The sequence below is a fragment of the Pygoscelis adeliae genome, unplaced genomic scaffold (assembly GCF_000699105.1).
Source record: "Pygoscelis adeliae isolate BGI_AS28 unplaced genomic scaffold, ASM69910v1 Scaffold238, whole genome shotgun sequence".
Taxonomy (NCBI): domain Eukaryota; kingdom Metazoa; phylum Chordata; class Aves; order Sphenisciformes; family Spheniscidae; genus Pygoscelis; species Pygoscelis adeliae.
In genome coordinates this window covers 664,621-681,709 of record NW_008825285.1, presented here as the reverse complement: position 1 = coordinate 681,709, position 17,089 = coordinate 664,621, and the positions used below count along the sequence as shown (strand labels likewise).

The window sequence follows — 17,089 nt, the reverse complement described above, 5'->3', positions numbered from 1 at the left end:
ACAGCTTTTGAAGTGAAACAATCACTCCAAGGTGCAACAATCCACTATATATAGTGCCTTATCATAGATGTATGTCACTGAAGTTTGCGCTATCATTTTAATGTGAAGTGTTGAACTGAAATTGTATGACTACACCACCCAGGTTCCCAGCTTTCAAAAACCGTATTAACCATATTAGTTTCAAACTTCGCACTTATTGTATTTTAAAAAGATTTAAGTTTAGCATGAAAAGGCAAGACAGCCATATAAAACACAGCTTCTCATAAAAGTAACTATCAGGTAATTTGTGATAGGCCAGAATTCAGGAAAGTTTGTGGCCTCAGAAAACTTTCCTTATTTTCTTCGAATTACTCACATGCAGAAGTTTTCTTCCTCTTCAGTGAGCTAAGCTTCATTCTCTTTAATTCTCTTAATTCAAGTGAATTTAAATATGTCTGGAATGACTACAATGTTATTGAATCCTGCAAGAATGCACATCATTTTGGTGCCAGACTCCATGATACAAATTGATATTGGCTAAACCAAAAAATCCCCAGCCACTTTCATTGTTGTTTGGGTATTAAAGAACAGGGAACCCGAGGAAAGATTTCTGAAGTATATCACAGTTTCATTTAGATAAAGAAATCAGTTACTTCTACAAAAAAGGTGGCAAAACAGAGTAGAATCCTATACAAATGCTATAATACCTTGAAAGTAATTTCAGTTTGTACATAATTATATTATTTAAAATTAAAACCTTTTTTAATTACTAAGAAGTATTTTGACTCTTATTAAGTCATGGTCAATCCTTCTAGGTAATGCCAGTTAGAATGCCCAGGATCTCACCTTCTACAAGACTCACTAGGTTGGATACAACCAACCTGTGTGAATGGTTCTGGAAGAGCTATACTTAACGTCAATCCTAACGGATGCAGGTCCAATCTGTTCTTAAGAGATATCAGTGACAGAGATTCACAGTGTCTCCAGGCAGTCTATTGCAGCACTTCACTACCATTCAGGCCTTCCCTCACCCCCCTGTCCAGCCTGAATCTTCCTTGCTGCCATTATTTGTTATCCTATCTGCCATGGATATGCAGAATAGATTGCGTGTTTTTCTTCTGTAAGAGCCTCTCACATTTTTGAAGAACATGTTCTCCTCGGTCTTCTCTAAACTAAACAATTTGCATTCTTTTGGTCTGTCCTTGAGGGTCAAGTTTGTTCTCACATTCCTACTTTGGACACTCTCCAACTGGTGAGTATCATTGTTGAAGTGCTGTACCTAAAACTCCTCTTGTTTACGCATGCCAGTCTAGCTATATCATTTTCATACCAGCAAGACCTTGTTGGCTTACCTTTGTTTCGCTATTATTCCTGCTCAAATGTGCACTTTGGCTTAGCACATATTCCAATTGAATTACGTGACACCCTCTCCCCCTCCAACTTCTGCTACTGTCATGATCATTTTGAATTCCAATTCCATCATCCATTCTCATACTTGGGTCGTTGGTAATTGTAATGGAAATTGCCCACCTGCTATCTAGGATAAAAACTTCAATCGTAGTCGATAATCTCAATACACCCATTCCGATTTTAATTTGTGGTAACACCAGCATGGTTTTCAAAACAACTTTGCACAGATCTTGTGGAATTTTAACTTAGACCATGCTCACCTGCAGACTATCATGAGAAACAGCAACAAAAGCTTTTTTACAACCTAGATAGTATCTATTGCTCTTCCCTTATCCAAAAGACTTGTAAGAAAAATTTGACAGCTTTGACAAAACACACTTCATAATTCCAAGGTAATTATTATTCATCTTGGTTTCTTCTAATATTCATAAAATTTGTCTACTGTTTTTCTGGGAAAGTTCAACCAAATGGTAGCAATTCCCCAAATTCTTTCCTTTTGCTGCTTCATTCTTTCTCCGTTGTTTTCTGACTACTGTCATCAGCACTCTAAAAAGAGTAGAAACAGAGATAAAGTACTTACAGGTTTCCTAAGGAAAAAAAGGGATAGTGCTCCAATTAGGGGCATGTCTCCAATTAGTGGTTCCAGGATAACCCTCATAGTGCCATGGATCTGTGGAAGGGGAGGAAAAACAGGCAATGGAATTGACTTTAGTTCAGGTTTTAAATAAAATTTATTCACTGGCAATGCTCACACTGCTAATTCATTAAATTCTTGATTATGGAAAAATTTTACATATATAGCCTTACATGTCATCCAAACCCAAAAAATTTAAACACAGGCATTAAATAGTTGGGCTTACAAATTAATTACATTCATCAACATGATGCTGTATCATGTTAGTGGTAATTTTGCTAAAAATATGAAGTACATTATTTATACAGCTCAGTGTAAACAAATGTGGCACAAACCAGTATATAGGTAAATGCTTATAGGTATGTCAAGACAGACACACACACACACAGAGCATACTATTTTTCCTCATTAGAGAGAGAGATCTCTCATCAGAAAGTTAAGGAAATTTGAGAAACAGTATCGCAAGGCTACTACTAATAATTGCATCTAAACTAATAATTGCATTTAACACTGAAATATTAAATAAAACAAAATTTTAAGCTCCATGTTCCCGTTATGAACCTACACATCACATGAGCATTGGCCGGATGTGAAATTATCTCCATCTTTTCCAGTAGAAAATGTTATCTATTTAAAACAGTTCTACAACTGAAAGGAACTTACCCTTTCAGCTAAGTCATGTTTCTGAAATTACTATGCAATATCAATATTATGCAACTGAGAAAAAAATAGTAAGCAACAAAACTACACAATTACTGGTTCTTTCTTATAAACTATTTCATCAGTAAATAACAATTCAGTGATGACTTGATACCAAAATCAAAAGAAAAAAATTGAATTTCACCTGTATACTTTTCACACCGGCTCTGCAGAAGTATCTCTTGATCTCCAAATCAATCTCACAGTTTCCAACAAAACTAAAACAAAAAAGAAAGTATACATTTCATTTTTATGGACTAAACTACAATACACTGTTAGTTCTGTTTTGCACTGTCATGACAATATATTTTGTATCTCAGTCTATACACAAAAAAAGCATGTTAAAACATTACAACATATAACAAAGTCGACTGTTAAAAGAATTACAACCCCTTCAAAACATCATGACTGTCACAAAAATCACTCAAATTAATACAGAGGTATGTTATCATCTCCAGAAGCACACATAAGAGAAAACAAGCAAGTAGCCTTACTTTTGGGACATAATGGACACAGAATTCATACTCCAATTCAGGAAAGCTCTACATAGGTCTCGTTGATAGTACGTGTACCCAAATCCACTCTCATCTAATACAATCATGAGAAGCACTAGACAAGAGACGGTTATTTTGCTAAAAATCAAAGTTGTCTGAAATATTCAGAGACTTGCAAAAACAGTCATATTTAGAAATTTAATAAGCTGGGCATGCTGAGGTGGATGATCCACTAAACAAGGTTTAAGCCAAAAACAGTTGAGCCCTTTCTGAAGGGAGAAAGGAGGCAGGAAGCAAGTTAGAAAATAATATATTAAAAATGGTGTCAGTTTTTCCCTGAACAGTTCTTGCATCCTATTTTTGGGGATGCAAGGTCAAGGGCTTGAAATTTTGCAGGTGCTGCCCTGTATCTCAGAGATAGATTTGTAGAAGATAGTAAAAAAAGCCCCATCTATTTTGCCCACGCTACAAGGCTAAAAGATTATTTGCACACAACTTAAGACTCAGATTTTAGCAGCTGCTTTTCCTGAAGCTCAATGCAGGTCAAGCATGTACCAGCACAGTTGAGCAGATCTTTTCCAAGAACTGCTGCTGCTGTGAGCCACATTGGGTCTGAAAACAAATTAATTCTGAGACTCAACAGGAATTTAGGAAGAAAGCTTGAGACTCTGATTTAGCAAGGGAATTGGTCAATGATTCTACAGAATGAGAGCTAAAACCAAAAACCAACAGACTGAATACCAACCTATAGCTAGGGAGAGATTGGCTGGACAAGGAGACTGGCTAAGAAGATACGAGTTATAATGAAAGGACAAGTGAAATCTGAAGATCCTTCTGAACAGACTGCCCAGCTAAAGAAAATGGAAAAAAGAACTAAGTGGGGAGGAGATAAGGCAGCTTAAACAAAGCCAGACACTGCTGGGACGGCGAAAAATCTGTTTCCTCTACAGGGCATCCTGTTCCAGATTCTGCAGTAGAGCCCAGCCTTCAACACATTAGATTCCTCAGACCTAGCCTGTACAGTGAAAAACTGTTCAGCTGTTTTTAAGAGTCTGATGGAATCTTCTTACAGAAACATCTGGGAAATTATGAAGAAAATGGAGTTGCTCTCCTCATGGGGCCATTTTAGGATCAAGTCAAGATAAAATAAGTTACTCTCACAGTAAGAGCAGAACAGCAGGACCCCTGCGCCCCGCCCCCCGACAACCGATGGCCACAAGGTACTATCAAAAGAAAATGAAGGTGAGAGTTGCTGCATTCAGGATATCCATTATTCAAATCATCTGTAGCCTCCTGTGCTCTGTGTGTGATGGTGCTGTCTATGGGATTTCAAGCAAATGCAAATCTTATCAATCCCTTAAACAAATAAACAATAGTACCGAGACATTCTTGTAAACATCCAACATTGGAATTTATTTTGAACTATTCAAAAGATAACACTATGCAAAATGATTTTGGTATAATGACCAGTTTGGGGAACTGGAAGACAACAACATGACAGGGGTCTATGTGAAAGGAAGGTGACCATTGCTTTCCCTGGAAAGAATGTAGTGTGACTGTACAATTTAAAAATAAGTACATGATTTTAAATACACAATTTAAAACTATGTAATTTCTATTTTTACCTATCTAACTATATAGAGAGATAGTGTGTATATATATAAAAATACACACACACACACACAATTGCATAACAACATGACACAGAGAAGCAACATCAATTAAAACCTGCAACTGAAACCTCAACCTTGGCACTTTGTAGCACCAGAACTATTTGTGTTATGAAGACTGGGATGCAGTATGCTTGTTTGAAAATCCATAATAACATGATGACAAACTGAAGTAAAAATAGTAACAAACTGCATTTGAGGGTAATAAGTCAACAACTTTTAACCTTATAATAAAGTCAAACATGGTTTTATCCACTAAGATATTTGGCTGGGTCCATTAACAGTTGATGCCGTACGGAATTCCACTGTAACATAACATACAACTTGAAGGCTCATTTAGTAAGTAAATTCTATACATTCAGATCATAATACCCCAGAAATATTTATGACCCCTGTAACGTACAGATCACTGAGATAGATTACAGTTTAATGAGGACAGTCTTGTAAGAATATAACAGCAGCTGTACTGAATCAGATGAGAAGCACAGTATCCTATATGTGGTCATTGTAGCCCATAGAAGATACCCAGAAGGAAAACAAATAAACAAAGAATAGGACAAACATATTTCCCAGATTACAATGATCTCCGATTCTGTACTTTGGACTACCTTCATTATTTTTTAGAAAGTCTTTACAAGGTCTTTTGACCCCATTTTGACATGTCTTCTGCCAGCACAATGGTAGCGAGTTTCTCCATTCAAGTATACCACATGAAAAAAAAAATATTTCCATGTGTTTAAATCTGCAGCCTAAAACTTTCTTTTACTGCCTCTATTTTTTGTGTCATGAGACAGTGAAAAAACTCAGTTGTATGCTATTAACAAGTATTTCCTCAATCTCTCCATCTTTTTTGGCTTTCTTTACAACAATTCACATTTAATTTGACGGAGTTTATCTTGTTTTCTGTTGATCCATAACCTTTGATTTTCCCCAAGTGTTTACTACATCCATGCACTTGAGCAAATGTAAGATTTCTATTTATTAAAAATTTATTTAGACTTTACCTTCATTTGCTTAAGTAGTTGTCCTGGTTTCGGCAGGGATAGAGTTAACTTCCTTCCTAGTAGCTGGTACAGTGCTGTGTTTTGGATTTAGGGTGAGAACAATGTTGATAACACACCGATGTTTTTAGTTGTTGCTAGGTAATGCTTACACTAGCCAAGGACTTTTCAGCTTCCCATGCTCTACCGACTGAGAAGGCTGGAGGTGCACAAGAAGCTGGGAGGGGACACAGCCAGGACAGCTGACCCAAACTGGCCAAAGGGATATTCCATACCATGGGACGTCACGCTCAGCATATAAAGCTGGGGGAAGAAGAAGGACGGGGGGGGGACATTTGGAGTGGTGGCATTTGTCTTCCCAAGTAATGGTTATGCGTGATGGAGCCCTGCTTTCCTGGAGATGGCTGGACACCTGCCTGCCCATGGGAAGTAGTGAATTAATTCCTTTGTTTTGCTTTGCTTGCGTGCACGACTTTTGCTCTACCTATTAAACTGTTTTTATCTCAACCCACGAGTTTTCTCACTTCTACCCTTCCAATTCTCTCCCCCATCCCACTGGGGGGGAGTGAGCGAGCGGCTGCGTGGTGCTCAGTGCCAACTGAGGTTAAACCACGACAGTAGTTAAAATTTTTCCCTCATACATCTTTGTCACCAGAAACTAGACTTTTAAATTGTAACATGAGTTTTGACAATTTTTTTAACAGAAAGCTCACAGTAAGAGAAAGGTAAAGTGTTCCCTTTGCAAACATGGTCCTGAAATTGAATCTTCAAATACATTTTCCAATGACTGCTTTGTGGATTAGCTAGTCAAGTTGCTTACAAGAGTAAAGTTCTTAATTGGATCCTGAGCAATGCATAGAACATGTTTCAAAAACACTCTGAAGCAATGATCATAATGCACCTGATATCCTTGCAGAAACAATAAAAACTAAACGAAGACACATTCCTTTTGCAATTAAACTTAAAAGCAAAAAACAAAGGAAACCTCAAGGAACATGCAAAAAAATACTAAAGAAGTGATTTGGAGACACACTGAAAATACTTAAAAGTACTATATGGAAGGTCCAAAGCAAATAGCTACACCCCGTCACAAACAACTGACAGTAGAAAGGGCTAAAGGAAGCCACAACGGTGAAACTGCAGGATAAAAGGAGATTATATATATATTTTTTTTAGTACATTCATTCTTTTAATATATATATATAAGTAAAATCAAATCTTTCCTTTCCTCCCCCCTGCCACATCCCCCCACAGAGCTTGGCTTCGTACAGCTATTCTTACGAATGCTTAGAGAGATTGTTTTCCTTCTCAACTGTATTTAGGGAATGAAGGGTTTATAGAAAGCTCCTAACTTTAAAGTTAAAAATAAATTAAAATTAGAACAAACTAATTTAACTGGAGATTAAAATCTACAGTGATAAATACTCCAAAAGACAGACTTTTCTCCAGCAGTATGACTGTTCTTTATAATCTTGCAAAACTGGAACTGAAGTTGATTCCCTAAGAAATACTTTAGGGTTAGTATCTGTACATAACTTTGTATCTAAACATGCCAAGAACATTTATTACAGAGACTCTTATTCTTCCTTCCTGTTACTACTGAAAACAATCCCAGTGATGGACCCTTAGAGAACATGCCAAAAAAAAAAAAAATAAATCTAACAGTAACAATTGCTACTGGGGTGCCATCTGTCTTAAACTTGCATAAGCAAAAGCCTTTGAAAAAGAGCCCTTTCCCAATGAGAAGGTGTCAAGGACAAGCCTTCAGTATGACACGGGACTTCCTTTGATGGTGGTTTTGTCTAAGCCTTAATTGCTAGAAGCTATGATAGTCACTCCACAGCTCTCCTGTTTCCATTTTCTTCCTGGAAGCCTATGCCACTGGCAGTAGGGACAGGCTGTTGGCGTAAATGGGCACCTAGCTGACTCAGCACTATTGTTGTTATTTAAACCACTTCAAGGAATTTATTTCAGCCTTTTAGACCGGATTCTACTCCAGCTGTTATCACTAAGTAGGTTGCAATGTAATGCAATGAGACATATGGGTAAAGACTTCCTTCAGGTCTAGGTAATAGGATATTCTTTCTGAAATTTTTGTACAAACCTTTTGTACCTATTGTCCTTTTTACGTTTATCTGTCCCAACCTACTTCATGAACATGAGCAGGAGAAAAAAAAAAAAACAAACAAAAAACACTAGATTTACCCTCTCCTCCTGTAGGAATAATTCTGCTTTAAAGGGAAGAAGTGGTCTTGGGAGACTTGGTCCCTCAAATGCCTCAAAAAAAGCTTCTCAAAAACAATTTCTTTGCACGGTGTCCACAGTGGTCAGGTAAGTCTGTTTTCCTGAGGGCTTAAGTCTGAAGAGGTAAGGCTGTTCTCACAGCTGCTATCAAAAGTGGCAACAAAGAGAAAACTGAAGGAAATTTCTCCATCAGGGCTAACAGCATCCATCCAGTGAAACAAGCGCTCCAGTCAATCCTGATGTATTTTGTCCAGCAACACCAATCCCTGATTTGGATAGCTGTCTTTTTCCTACAGAAATGAAGTGATTCAATTCAATAAAGATTGGGCCCTGCTCACAGACGTAGTCCTCACTCCGCTCTGAAACCCAGGAAAGGATGCAACAGCATCTTCTCTTATCACTCTAGGGCCCAGCTTTGACAAAGCAGCACAGTCTTCAACATAGCTGAGATTTACATAAATAATTCAAAATTAAGAATAACCAAGATCAAACTTTGGAAGTGACTCTGAAAAAGAAAAGCCAAGATTACCCTTCTGGTTACTGCCAGGGAAGCAGCAAGAAACCCAGAAGGCTGCTCTTTGCTGGATCGTCAGTGACTGACAAATCTGGCCTTTCCACAAGCTACAAACAGGCAAAAGTAGTCACTATAACACATACCTATGATGGTCAAATATAAAAACATTGCTGGGTTCGCTGACTGAACTTTCAAAAAACTCTGTAACTGCAGATTGTGTTGAGAAAGACTTTGGCAAATGTTGCATAGATCTATTTATAAACCTGTATAAAAGGGGTCATGATGAAAGGGCAAAGAAACCTGAAGCAGCGGAGCACAGTCGCTCTGGCATTATATAATACATAGATTTACTTCAGTTAGTGGTATGAGCACAAGTACTTCGATAGCTATCATTCTCTTTTTCTAATACTGTGTTTATAAAAAAATCTAAGTAACTGAGAAAAGTAAAAAAACCCAAACTTCTTATATCCTAAATTTTAGACAAGACTAAACTTCATGGAAAAGTTTTAATACATTAGAAAAAAAAGTCAAAGATAGTGCTTTAGTTTTGGAAAGTATTTTTTTATTAACCAACATTACTTTAATGATGCAGTCACACTGACTTGATATACTATTTCCCTCAGATAAATGCTATTTACAGCACGCAGTTCCTTCCTCCATTCATACACAATTAGAACTAACTACATTTGCATAATGAAGCAATTCTTCTCCTTTCAGGCCAACATAACTGCCGAATCAAACAAAGCACATATTGTAAAGCATGGGCACCATCGTAATATGATAATAATGTTTACCTGATTTGAAGATCCAAAATGATCTGCCTTTTGTCCACATTTTCAGTGTACACTTTTACACCATTTATCCGCAGAGGCTGAAACAATGAAGGAAGTAAAAGTTGGATCCTTCTGCTGAACTATACCATATTAAACTCTTAACTTCGAAATAAAGGTGAATATATGCACATTCATGCCTGAAGTTAAGAATTTACTGTAAACATTAGTAAAAGGTGTGAAGTAAAGCTATCAATTTAGCTCCAAATTTCAAGGGTAAAAACTACCTTACTAGGATCCACTCAACCAGAACCCTTCTGGCAATTACCCTGGGTTTAGACCACTAGATTTCAAGATTTACCAGAGATTTAATATCAAGCTTTCCCTCCCCCCTCAATAAACGTCTCATTTCTCTGTACTAGTACATGTCTAACACTCCCAGACAAAGAATTCTTTTCTGTGCAACTAATACAACAAGCTAAATTTAATTCACAAAAATATAGTTTCCTTACGTGGAACTTAGTTGGAATGGATGGAAAATAATCCATAATCCCCACAAAAAGTTGTGTCAGCTACTCTGTGCTCTCTCTCTCTCTCTCAACCCTGTGCTCAGGCTTTCCCTCCCTCTCTCTCATACAGAAACAACACATATCAAACACTCCCAAGACTCAAATGTTCATCAAATACTAGCTGGGAGAGGATGACCTTACTTAGCACCACCTCCTGTCACGTTTTGAGGTTTTCCTTTCTGGAAAAATTGCCGTATTTCTATTTACACCTTTTTAGTAATCTAAGTAAAATGGAAAGCGCATTGCTGTCAGATTCCCACTGTGTTTGGGCCTGTGCAGCTCACATGACGCAACTCAATCAAGGCTGCAATACAAAGTAAGAATAGCTGTTTCTCATGTCTGAGATAACAGTCCAGCTGCAGAAGCATACAGAGGTGTGAAAGCTAATTTAAACCCTACTTAAAATTAGTATGGCTTAAAAGAAATGCTATTCTACAGTCTGTAATACAGGTGTATCTAGGGCAGGACAGAGCCTCTGTGTAAAAGGATTTACAACTTTAAAAAAAAAAACCAAAACCACCACACAAAAGGTGCGGTAAAGTATAACGAACTGTAACATACATGAAATAGAGTCACAAAGAGAGAAAAATAATTCCCCTCCATCACACCTGAAACTTAACTTCAGTTTTCCTAACATTCAGAGGAGAAGGGGGGGAGATTTTTAAATCCTTACTTAAAATCCCATTTATGACAAGCAAGCAAAACACAAAAGACAGCTTCACAAAAAAGCTGTTAAGCTACGTCTCAACAGAAGTAAAGTTCTGGTTGATGCAGTAAGAGTAAGTAGTGCCGAACTTATCACAAGCAGAGGTAATTTATTCTTAGCTTGGACTGGTCAAACAGGCTCTTTTGCAGGCATGTAAGAGCTATATATTATGACCCCTTCTTTCATGGGACCAAACAGAAGGTAAACACCTACCTAGTCCTTGTTACATGAAATACATAGTGCTCCTGCGCTATGTTACATGCAGTCCTTTGGAAAGCTGAGCCAGCAGCCTTGTCATTGGACTCCATATATAACATGATTAAAAGTTCATCTTTTACAAGAAAGGTAATTGCACTTGGATCATCTGACAAGGAAAGGATAACGGTCCCTGCTCACGTAATGAAGAGTATTAAAATCATGTTGCTATGAGCTCTTTACATGACTAGGAGTTACTATACTTTGAGTCTTCCCCAATTCTCAGGCAAATTTCTGAAGCAGAGACCCCAGGAAAAAAATAAAAAAATAAAAATGAAGTCTCTGCTAAAAAAGCCACACATTTTTATTTTAACGTAACAACAGAAACCAGAATCAGGCTTACCACCAAGTGTCACCAAGAAATATTTTTGTGTAGACTTAAACACACTACATGAAAACGGTATGTAAGACAGAGCCTCTTAGAAAAACTTCACCAGACACTGACCTGATGACCGATATCAATCTTTGTAAAACTGAAGGTACTGAGATGGTTGTTCGCTCCTCTTACTGCTGGTTCTATGGTCTCCCGAAAGAGTTTCTCAATAAACTGGCAAATAAAAGGCCACATCTGTTTTACAGTCTAGGGGGGAAAAAAAAAAAAAAAAAAATCTACATGGAACACAACTTTACACATAACTAAAAAATATTCTTTAAGGCACACGTAAGAAATTTTGTACAAAGTTTTAAACGTACAAGTTTTCTATACAGTTCATTACAGACATAAGAACTGGTTCCTTTTTACATACAGGAAAGCTTTCCAGAATTCTCAGTTTGTGTGGTTTATACATTTGCTCAAATCTGAAGCACTGGAGGAGGAGAAAAACAACATTGAAAATTTTCTTCTTTTATCCCACGAATGCATATGCATTCAGCACTGATGCTGAATGTTGGGGAGAAGAGTGAAGAGGGTTAAGTTTATTTGCATGTAGAGAGGAATAAGAAAAAAATGCGTCAAGTGCATTTCTTAAATACATGCATAAGGTTTATAGATGTAAAAAATAGAGTATTTTACTGTCATAGCTGAAAATTCTATATTGTTTATTTTTCTCACTATTTTCTAATTAACTCATGTTCTTCTGTGCTCTTTGAATGAAAGATATTTTTAAAAAGCCCAAGCTACATAGATCTATATCTTAGATTATCACACATACAAATCAAAACTGCAAAATTGATTTATTTTTAGATTGTAGGTCAGGAATCTACAGTAACTGGAAAGTATTCCAGACAAGTAGAACATAAAAGACTGTATTTACAGCTGCTATGACTTCCACACAATTATAGCTGTCATTATTTTAATGCCACTTAAAGTCATTCTCCAAAACTCACAATTTCAAGACCATGAAAATAGTTTTAATCTTTCTCGTGACTAACTGGATCAATGACCAGAAGCTTCAAGTGTATAAAGAGCACAAAAAGTTAAAACTACCCTGTTCTCAGACTCTTGCCTCACTGGTTTTTTTAATCTCAGGTTTCCCTCCTCCCCCTTCCCATTTGGAAGCAATGCTAATGACTACCCTTACCTTGTTGAGCCATTCTGCCCTCTCTGTGTCTGGAAAATGGACCTAAAAAAAACCAAACCACCAAACAAAAAAATTAATACAAATACAAAACACTTTTTAGTTACTCACGTCCATCTATAATACAGGAAAGCTTAGGAATCTCCCTATGAGCAATGTATACAGTGAACAACATATTAAGCAGTTGACATTCTTGAAAGAATATTAGAATAGATAGCTACAAGCATCTATTTAATGGTGGCATCTGGAATAAAGTATTGCTTTAACACCATAAACAAACTAAGAAAAAAAAATAATAATAAGCATAGCTGACACAGCTAGTGTCAACAAAATTTACCTCTTATGTTTCAGGGGGTTTTAACATGACACACATGACTGCCAGAGTCCTGACTGCACTTCTACTTCCTTTCATTCATGCCAGATCTTCTGCAGTATCAGTAAATGATGGCTAGAAATATTTAATCAGTGAAGCTGAAGCTCAGGAATATGGATTTAAGTTTCACCAAAAGCCCTTCAAAAGACATTTTTAGTGGTTTCTTTCCTTAAACAACTGCAGAAATCGGTAAGAGACAGAAGGATGACGGTATATACATGGGATGGGAAGTACCCATCACAACAGGAAAACAACAATTAAACGCTGGAAGAACAGACACAGGTTTTCCAGACACAGAAGGAGAACACGATTAGTAGTTTTACATCTTAACACACACACACACCAAAAAAAAAAAAAAAAAGAGACAGAAAAACTTGAAGCAGTTCAGGAGAAGCAGAGTTAACAAACATTTCTTAGAAAAGAACAGCTTCCTACAACGAGATGCAGATCACACTTCTGAAACACAAAGAGCCTTTGAACACACTAAAAAACTGTGACCTACATATACTGACTTTCATGAAGCTATGTCTCTACTTAACTGAATTGTGAAGTCTTAATCTCTTCATAGCATAACAGATTGCACCACTGGTTTTAACAGCAGTGCCTACTTGTTATTTTTATCATGCATATATCCCAAATGTGAACAGCCAGTTAAATACATACTTTTTAACTGTATTTTCAACAAGTTGGATTTGAAAGCAAGGCCTGTTAATGATTTCTTTGTCTAGTTTTTATTAAGTTCTTGCATTAACAGTCAGCGTTATCACGTTCTTGAATATATTCAAGTTACCTTCAGAGCAGTCCTTAACTTCATCTAAGCATCCATGTTTTAGCTATGCTGGAGCATTTGCCCTACAGCGTAATCAATATTGTCAGTTATTTCTCCAATCTGTTTCTCTCTCAATATTCCCAGGTCCATAACTAAGGTAAGCCATACATTTTTACAGATTCTTAAAGAATTACAAATATTGCTGTCTTCCACTGTCAAAAGAGAGGCTCTTGGCATCTTTTTCAAACTACTTTTTTCAAGTATATCACGTATCTATCAAAACCATTACAAGTGGCACAAGAATGACGATCATCTGCTTGACTGTAACAAAAACATTCAATAGGATTTATTTTACTTAGTGAATTCAAAGAATAGAATTATTAATAATGGATGGAGCAGTTTGAGAACCATATTATTATATTTTATTTATTTAGAATTGATTTCCTAGAGAATTATGGTGGGTAGAACGTCAGAAGTCTGTATTTAGGGGGTTGGATGGGGGTTTTTTTGCTTTCTTAAAAACAAAAAATACTTAATTTTTTTGCATTTGCAACAACACAAGCAGTTACTGTATGTACATGAATTTATAGCTGAACAGAGCTTACACTCAATTTTTGTCTTGCGGGGTTCTCAAGTTGCTTTCAGTGGTCAAAAAGTTAAAGGACAAAAAGAACAAGCGCTATGTTAAAAATGTTACTTATTAGCATTAGGTTTATTTTTCTCCTAAAGTATTTGCCTTCTGAACCTGCAGACAGAAAATGTGCCAATTCTCAAAAATTACTTATCTCTTAAGCATGATATTGGATCAACATGAATATTTCATTCTGATTTGCTTAGGAGAGTGATCAGTGATGTTCACAGGATGGGAACTCAAGAGCTGTTCCACACAGGGGAGAACGTGAACAACCACCCTTGGAATGAATAGCAACAAACTAAATTAAAAAGAAACAACAAATTAAACACACAGACGAGGAAAAGAAAAGAAAATTGATGGAAATACCAAAAGCAAACCTGTCTACTGCGAGTAATGCAAGACATGACAGAGTTACTATGTTCACAATTCACTTTTAGTCTCTTGTACAAGTATCCAGTTGACATCAACAGGAGAGCCATGCTAGACTGAGAAAGACTTCCCATCCTAAATATAACCTCAGCCCAGATGAAATTCATCTTCCTCCATAGAGTGATCCAACTTCCCAGATTTAGGGTATAAACTCCCCAAGACATAGGCTACGTTCCCTGTGCTATGCACACAGCTGACATTCAATACATCTGACTGGAACAAAACAGGTAGCATCTCTCTCTTGCACCCATCCAAGCACCCTTCACATTCAGTCCCAAGTTATGCAGAATCACTTGAGATAGGTTGGGAAACAAGCAAGAGGCTACATACACTAATATCTAGCCATATACGCTAATTTATTAATTTTGAATTTTATCTACTGTACAGTCTTTATTAAGACCTTGCTTAACAGGACACGGTTCTTAATTTTTCCACAGATACAATAATTACTAGTCCTTTAGTGTGCCACACCTATCATGCTCCTACCGTTATTTGAGTTAGTACTAGGTCAACTCCTTAATTACATAAGCCTAGTTTACTTCTACAGTTGCATGTGTTAATAGGCAACAAATAATACAATGAATTACATCTTCCATTCCTGTTTCTCGTCCCTTTTCCATCCTTGCTTTTCTACTCACTCCACTTTTAATGTAATTCAGTTGTATTCAGTGTCTATTCTGACATCAAAAACAGAGAGAATACAATCTTCCATCTTCAAGACACTGAAATTTTTAATCCAGCTAAGCTTGAATCAAAAGTGAGCTTTATTTAACCTTTAGATGCTCCACAACCAGGTAGGCTGAAAACAAGGCATAAACATTTACCAATGTACTAATTCCATACATTTTTAGCTTGCCATATGAGACTGCAATATTAATGGCAACATTGTATTTTACTTTAAGAGGTTTTGATATCAAACACAATCTTAGGCAAAGACAACTGGGGAAAGCCTGAGGGATAGAAGTTGGTACTCTGGATCAGTCAGGACTGACACAAGAGTATTGAGGCAACTGCACAAACATTTTATGGCCAGAAACAGAAGCAGGAATCAGACTAACTGATGTGCAAAATCTGTTAACTCCTGTATAAAATCTATTAGACAAGCATGACAGAAGGAGACAGAAGTCAAGGTTTCAGCAAAGACAGTCAAAGACTAAAAGCATTTTCCACTTGGTTTCCGTTATTAAATTGCTCATGCAGGTTTGGTAAGCACTGTCTCATTTCAACCACTTGGCGTAGTTAGTTATTATTCAAAGGAAAGTATAACTAGAGAGAACTGTTGCAAGAAATACCCTAACAACCATGTTCAACACCAAAAACATTATAATATTACATGTTCCAGGAATGTTCTAATATTAAAAGTTATATTGCAAAATACTTGGAAGTGCTCAAAAGATGCATTTCTGCACATAAAAAAAAAAATGATTTAGCTTTCTCACACAACTGCTTGTGCTCAGCTCTAAAGAACTCTCATGTTTACTTCCTATTTCTGATGTGCTCATATCCTGCGCTGTCAAAAACTCAATTCAGAACACATTATTTTTTGTAATCATCAATAAAATACCAGAAAGAGCCCAAAGAATACAGTTCCTTGTTCTATCCTGGAAGATAATAAAACAAAACAGGGACAAAGGAAAACCACCAACAAGTTCCTATTTCTGTAATAACAGCAGAAACATTTATTACCCACAATTATTTTATTATTCAAACTCTCTATATACACTCTTCATGTTGGCTAAATTAACTCAATTTTCTGCCCAGATGGTCATCTGCATCTTTCTAAGGAAAGAAGGCTAGACAAAGGACAATAACAATAAAACTCACACCCCACAGACTTAGGAAATTTTGAAAAGTCAAACAGTAATCAGCAAATTATATCAAATGAGTTTCAAAGCACAAATAATAATATTGCTGCCTTAAATATAATTCTTCATTCACATAAGGGAGGTTTCACTGACAAGAAAAATCAGAAAGAATGAAGTTACAACACCCTTCTGAAAGTAACAGTGAATTGCTCTCAGCACAAGTTACAGCTATTAATAATCTACTTTAAAATATAAATTGCACAGTAGTTGTTATTATTCACCAATCCTCTCACTGTAAAACACTTCATTTTAAAATTATCTTTGTAGTCTTCTCTATCCTTAAAGCTATTTATCAGTCAACCCTTGTTATATTTAACTTCTGTTTAATGATTATGATTAATACAGTACATAGGTCCTAAGTATTATTTACATGAACTGAAACAACAAAAATGGCACCTACATTGAAAGTACGAAACTACTGCTATTGACCAGAGTATTCCATACAGTGAGAACTTTTTTTGCTACAAACCAATCACTTTCTCATGAATTGTGTATTACAGCAAAGTAAGAAAAGGATGCAATAAAAGCAGTTTAGATTAAAAAAAAAAAAAAACAAC

General features: G+C 36.4%; 1 protein-coding gene across 1 annotated transcript in view; it reads right to left on the bottom strand.

Annotated features, from left to right (window-relative positions):
- Positions 1 to 13,754, bottom strand: part of ESYT2 (extended synaptotagmin-like protein 2) — a 63,494-nt gene extending 49,740 nt beyond the window's left edge. Inside the window, exons 1-6 of the mRNA XM_009329893.1 lie at positions 13,692 to 13,754; positions 12,466 to 12,507; positions 11,391 to 11,525; positions 9,440 to 9,516; positions 2,868 to 2,940; positions 1,970 to 2,059 (exon numbers count right to left, since the gene is read on the bottom strand). Of these exons, the coding sequence (XP_009328168.1) occupies positions 1,970 to 2,059; positions 2,868 to 2,940; positions 9,440 to 9,516; positions 11,391 to 11,525; positions 12,466 to 12,507; positions 13,692 to 13,754 (480 nt within the window). The remainder of the gene's footprint in view (positions 1 to 1,969; positions 2,060 to 2,867; positions 2,941 to 9,439; positions 9,517 to 11,390; positions 11,526 to 12,465; positions 12,508 to 13,691) is intronic.
- Between the last annotated feature and the right edge of the window lie 3,335 nt (positions 13,755 to 17,089).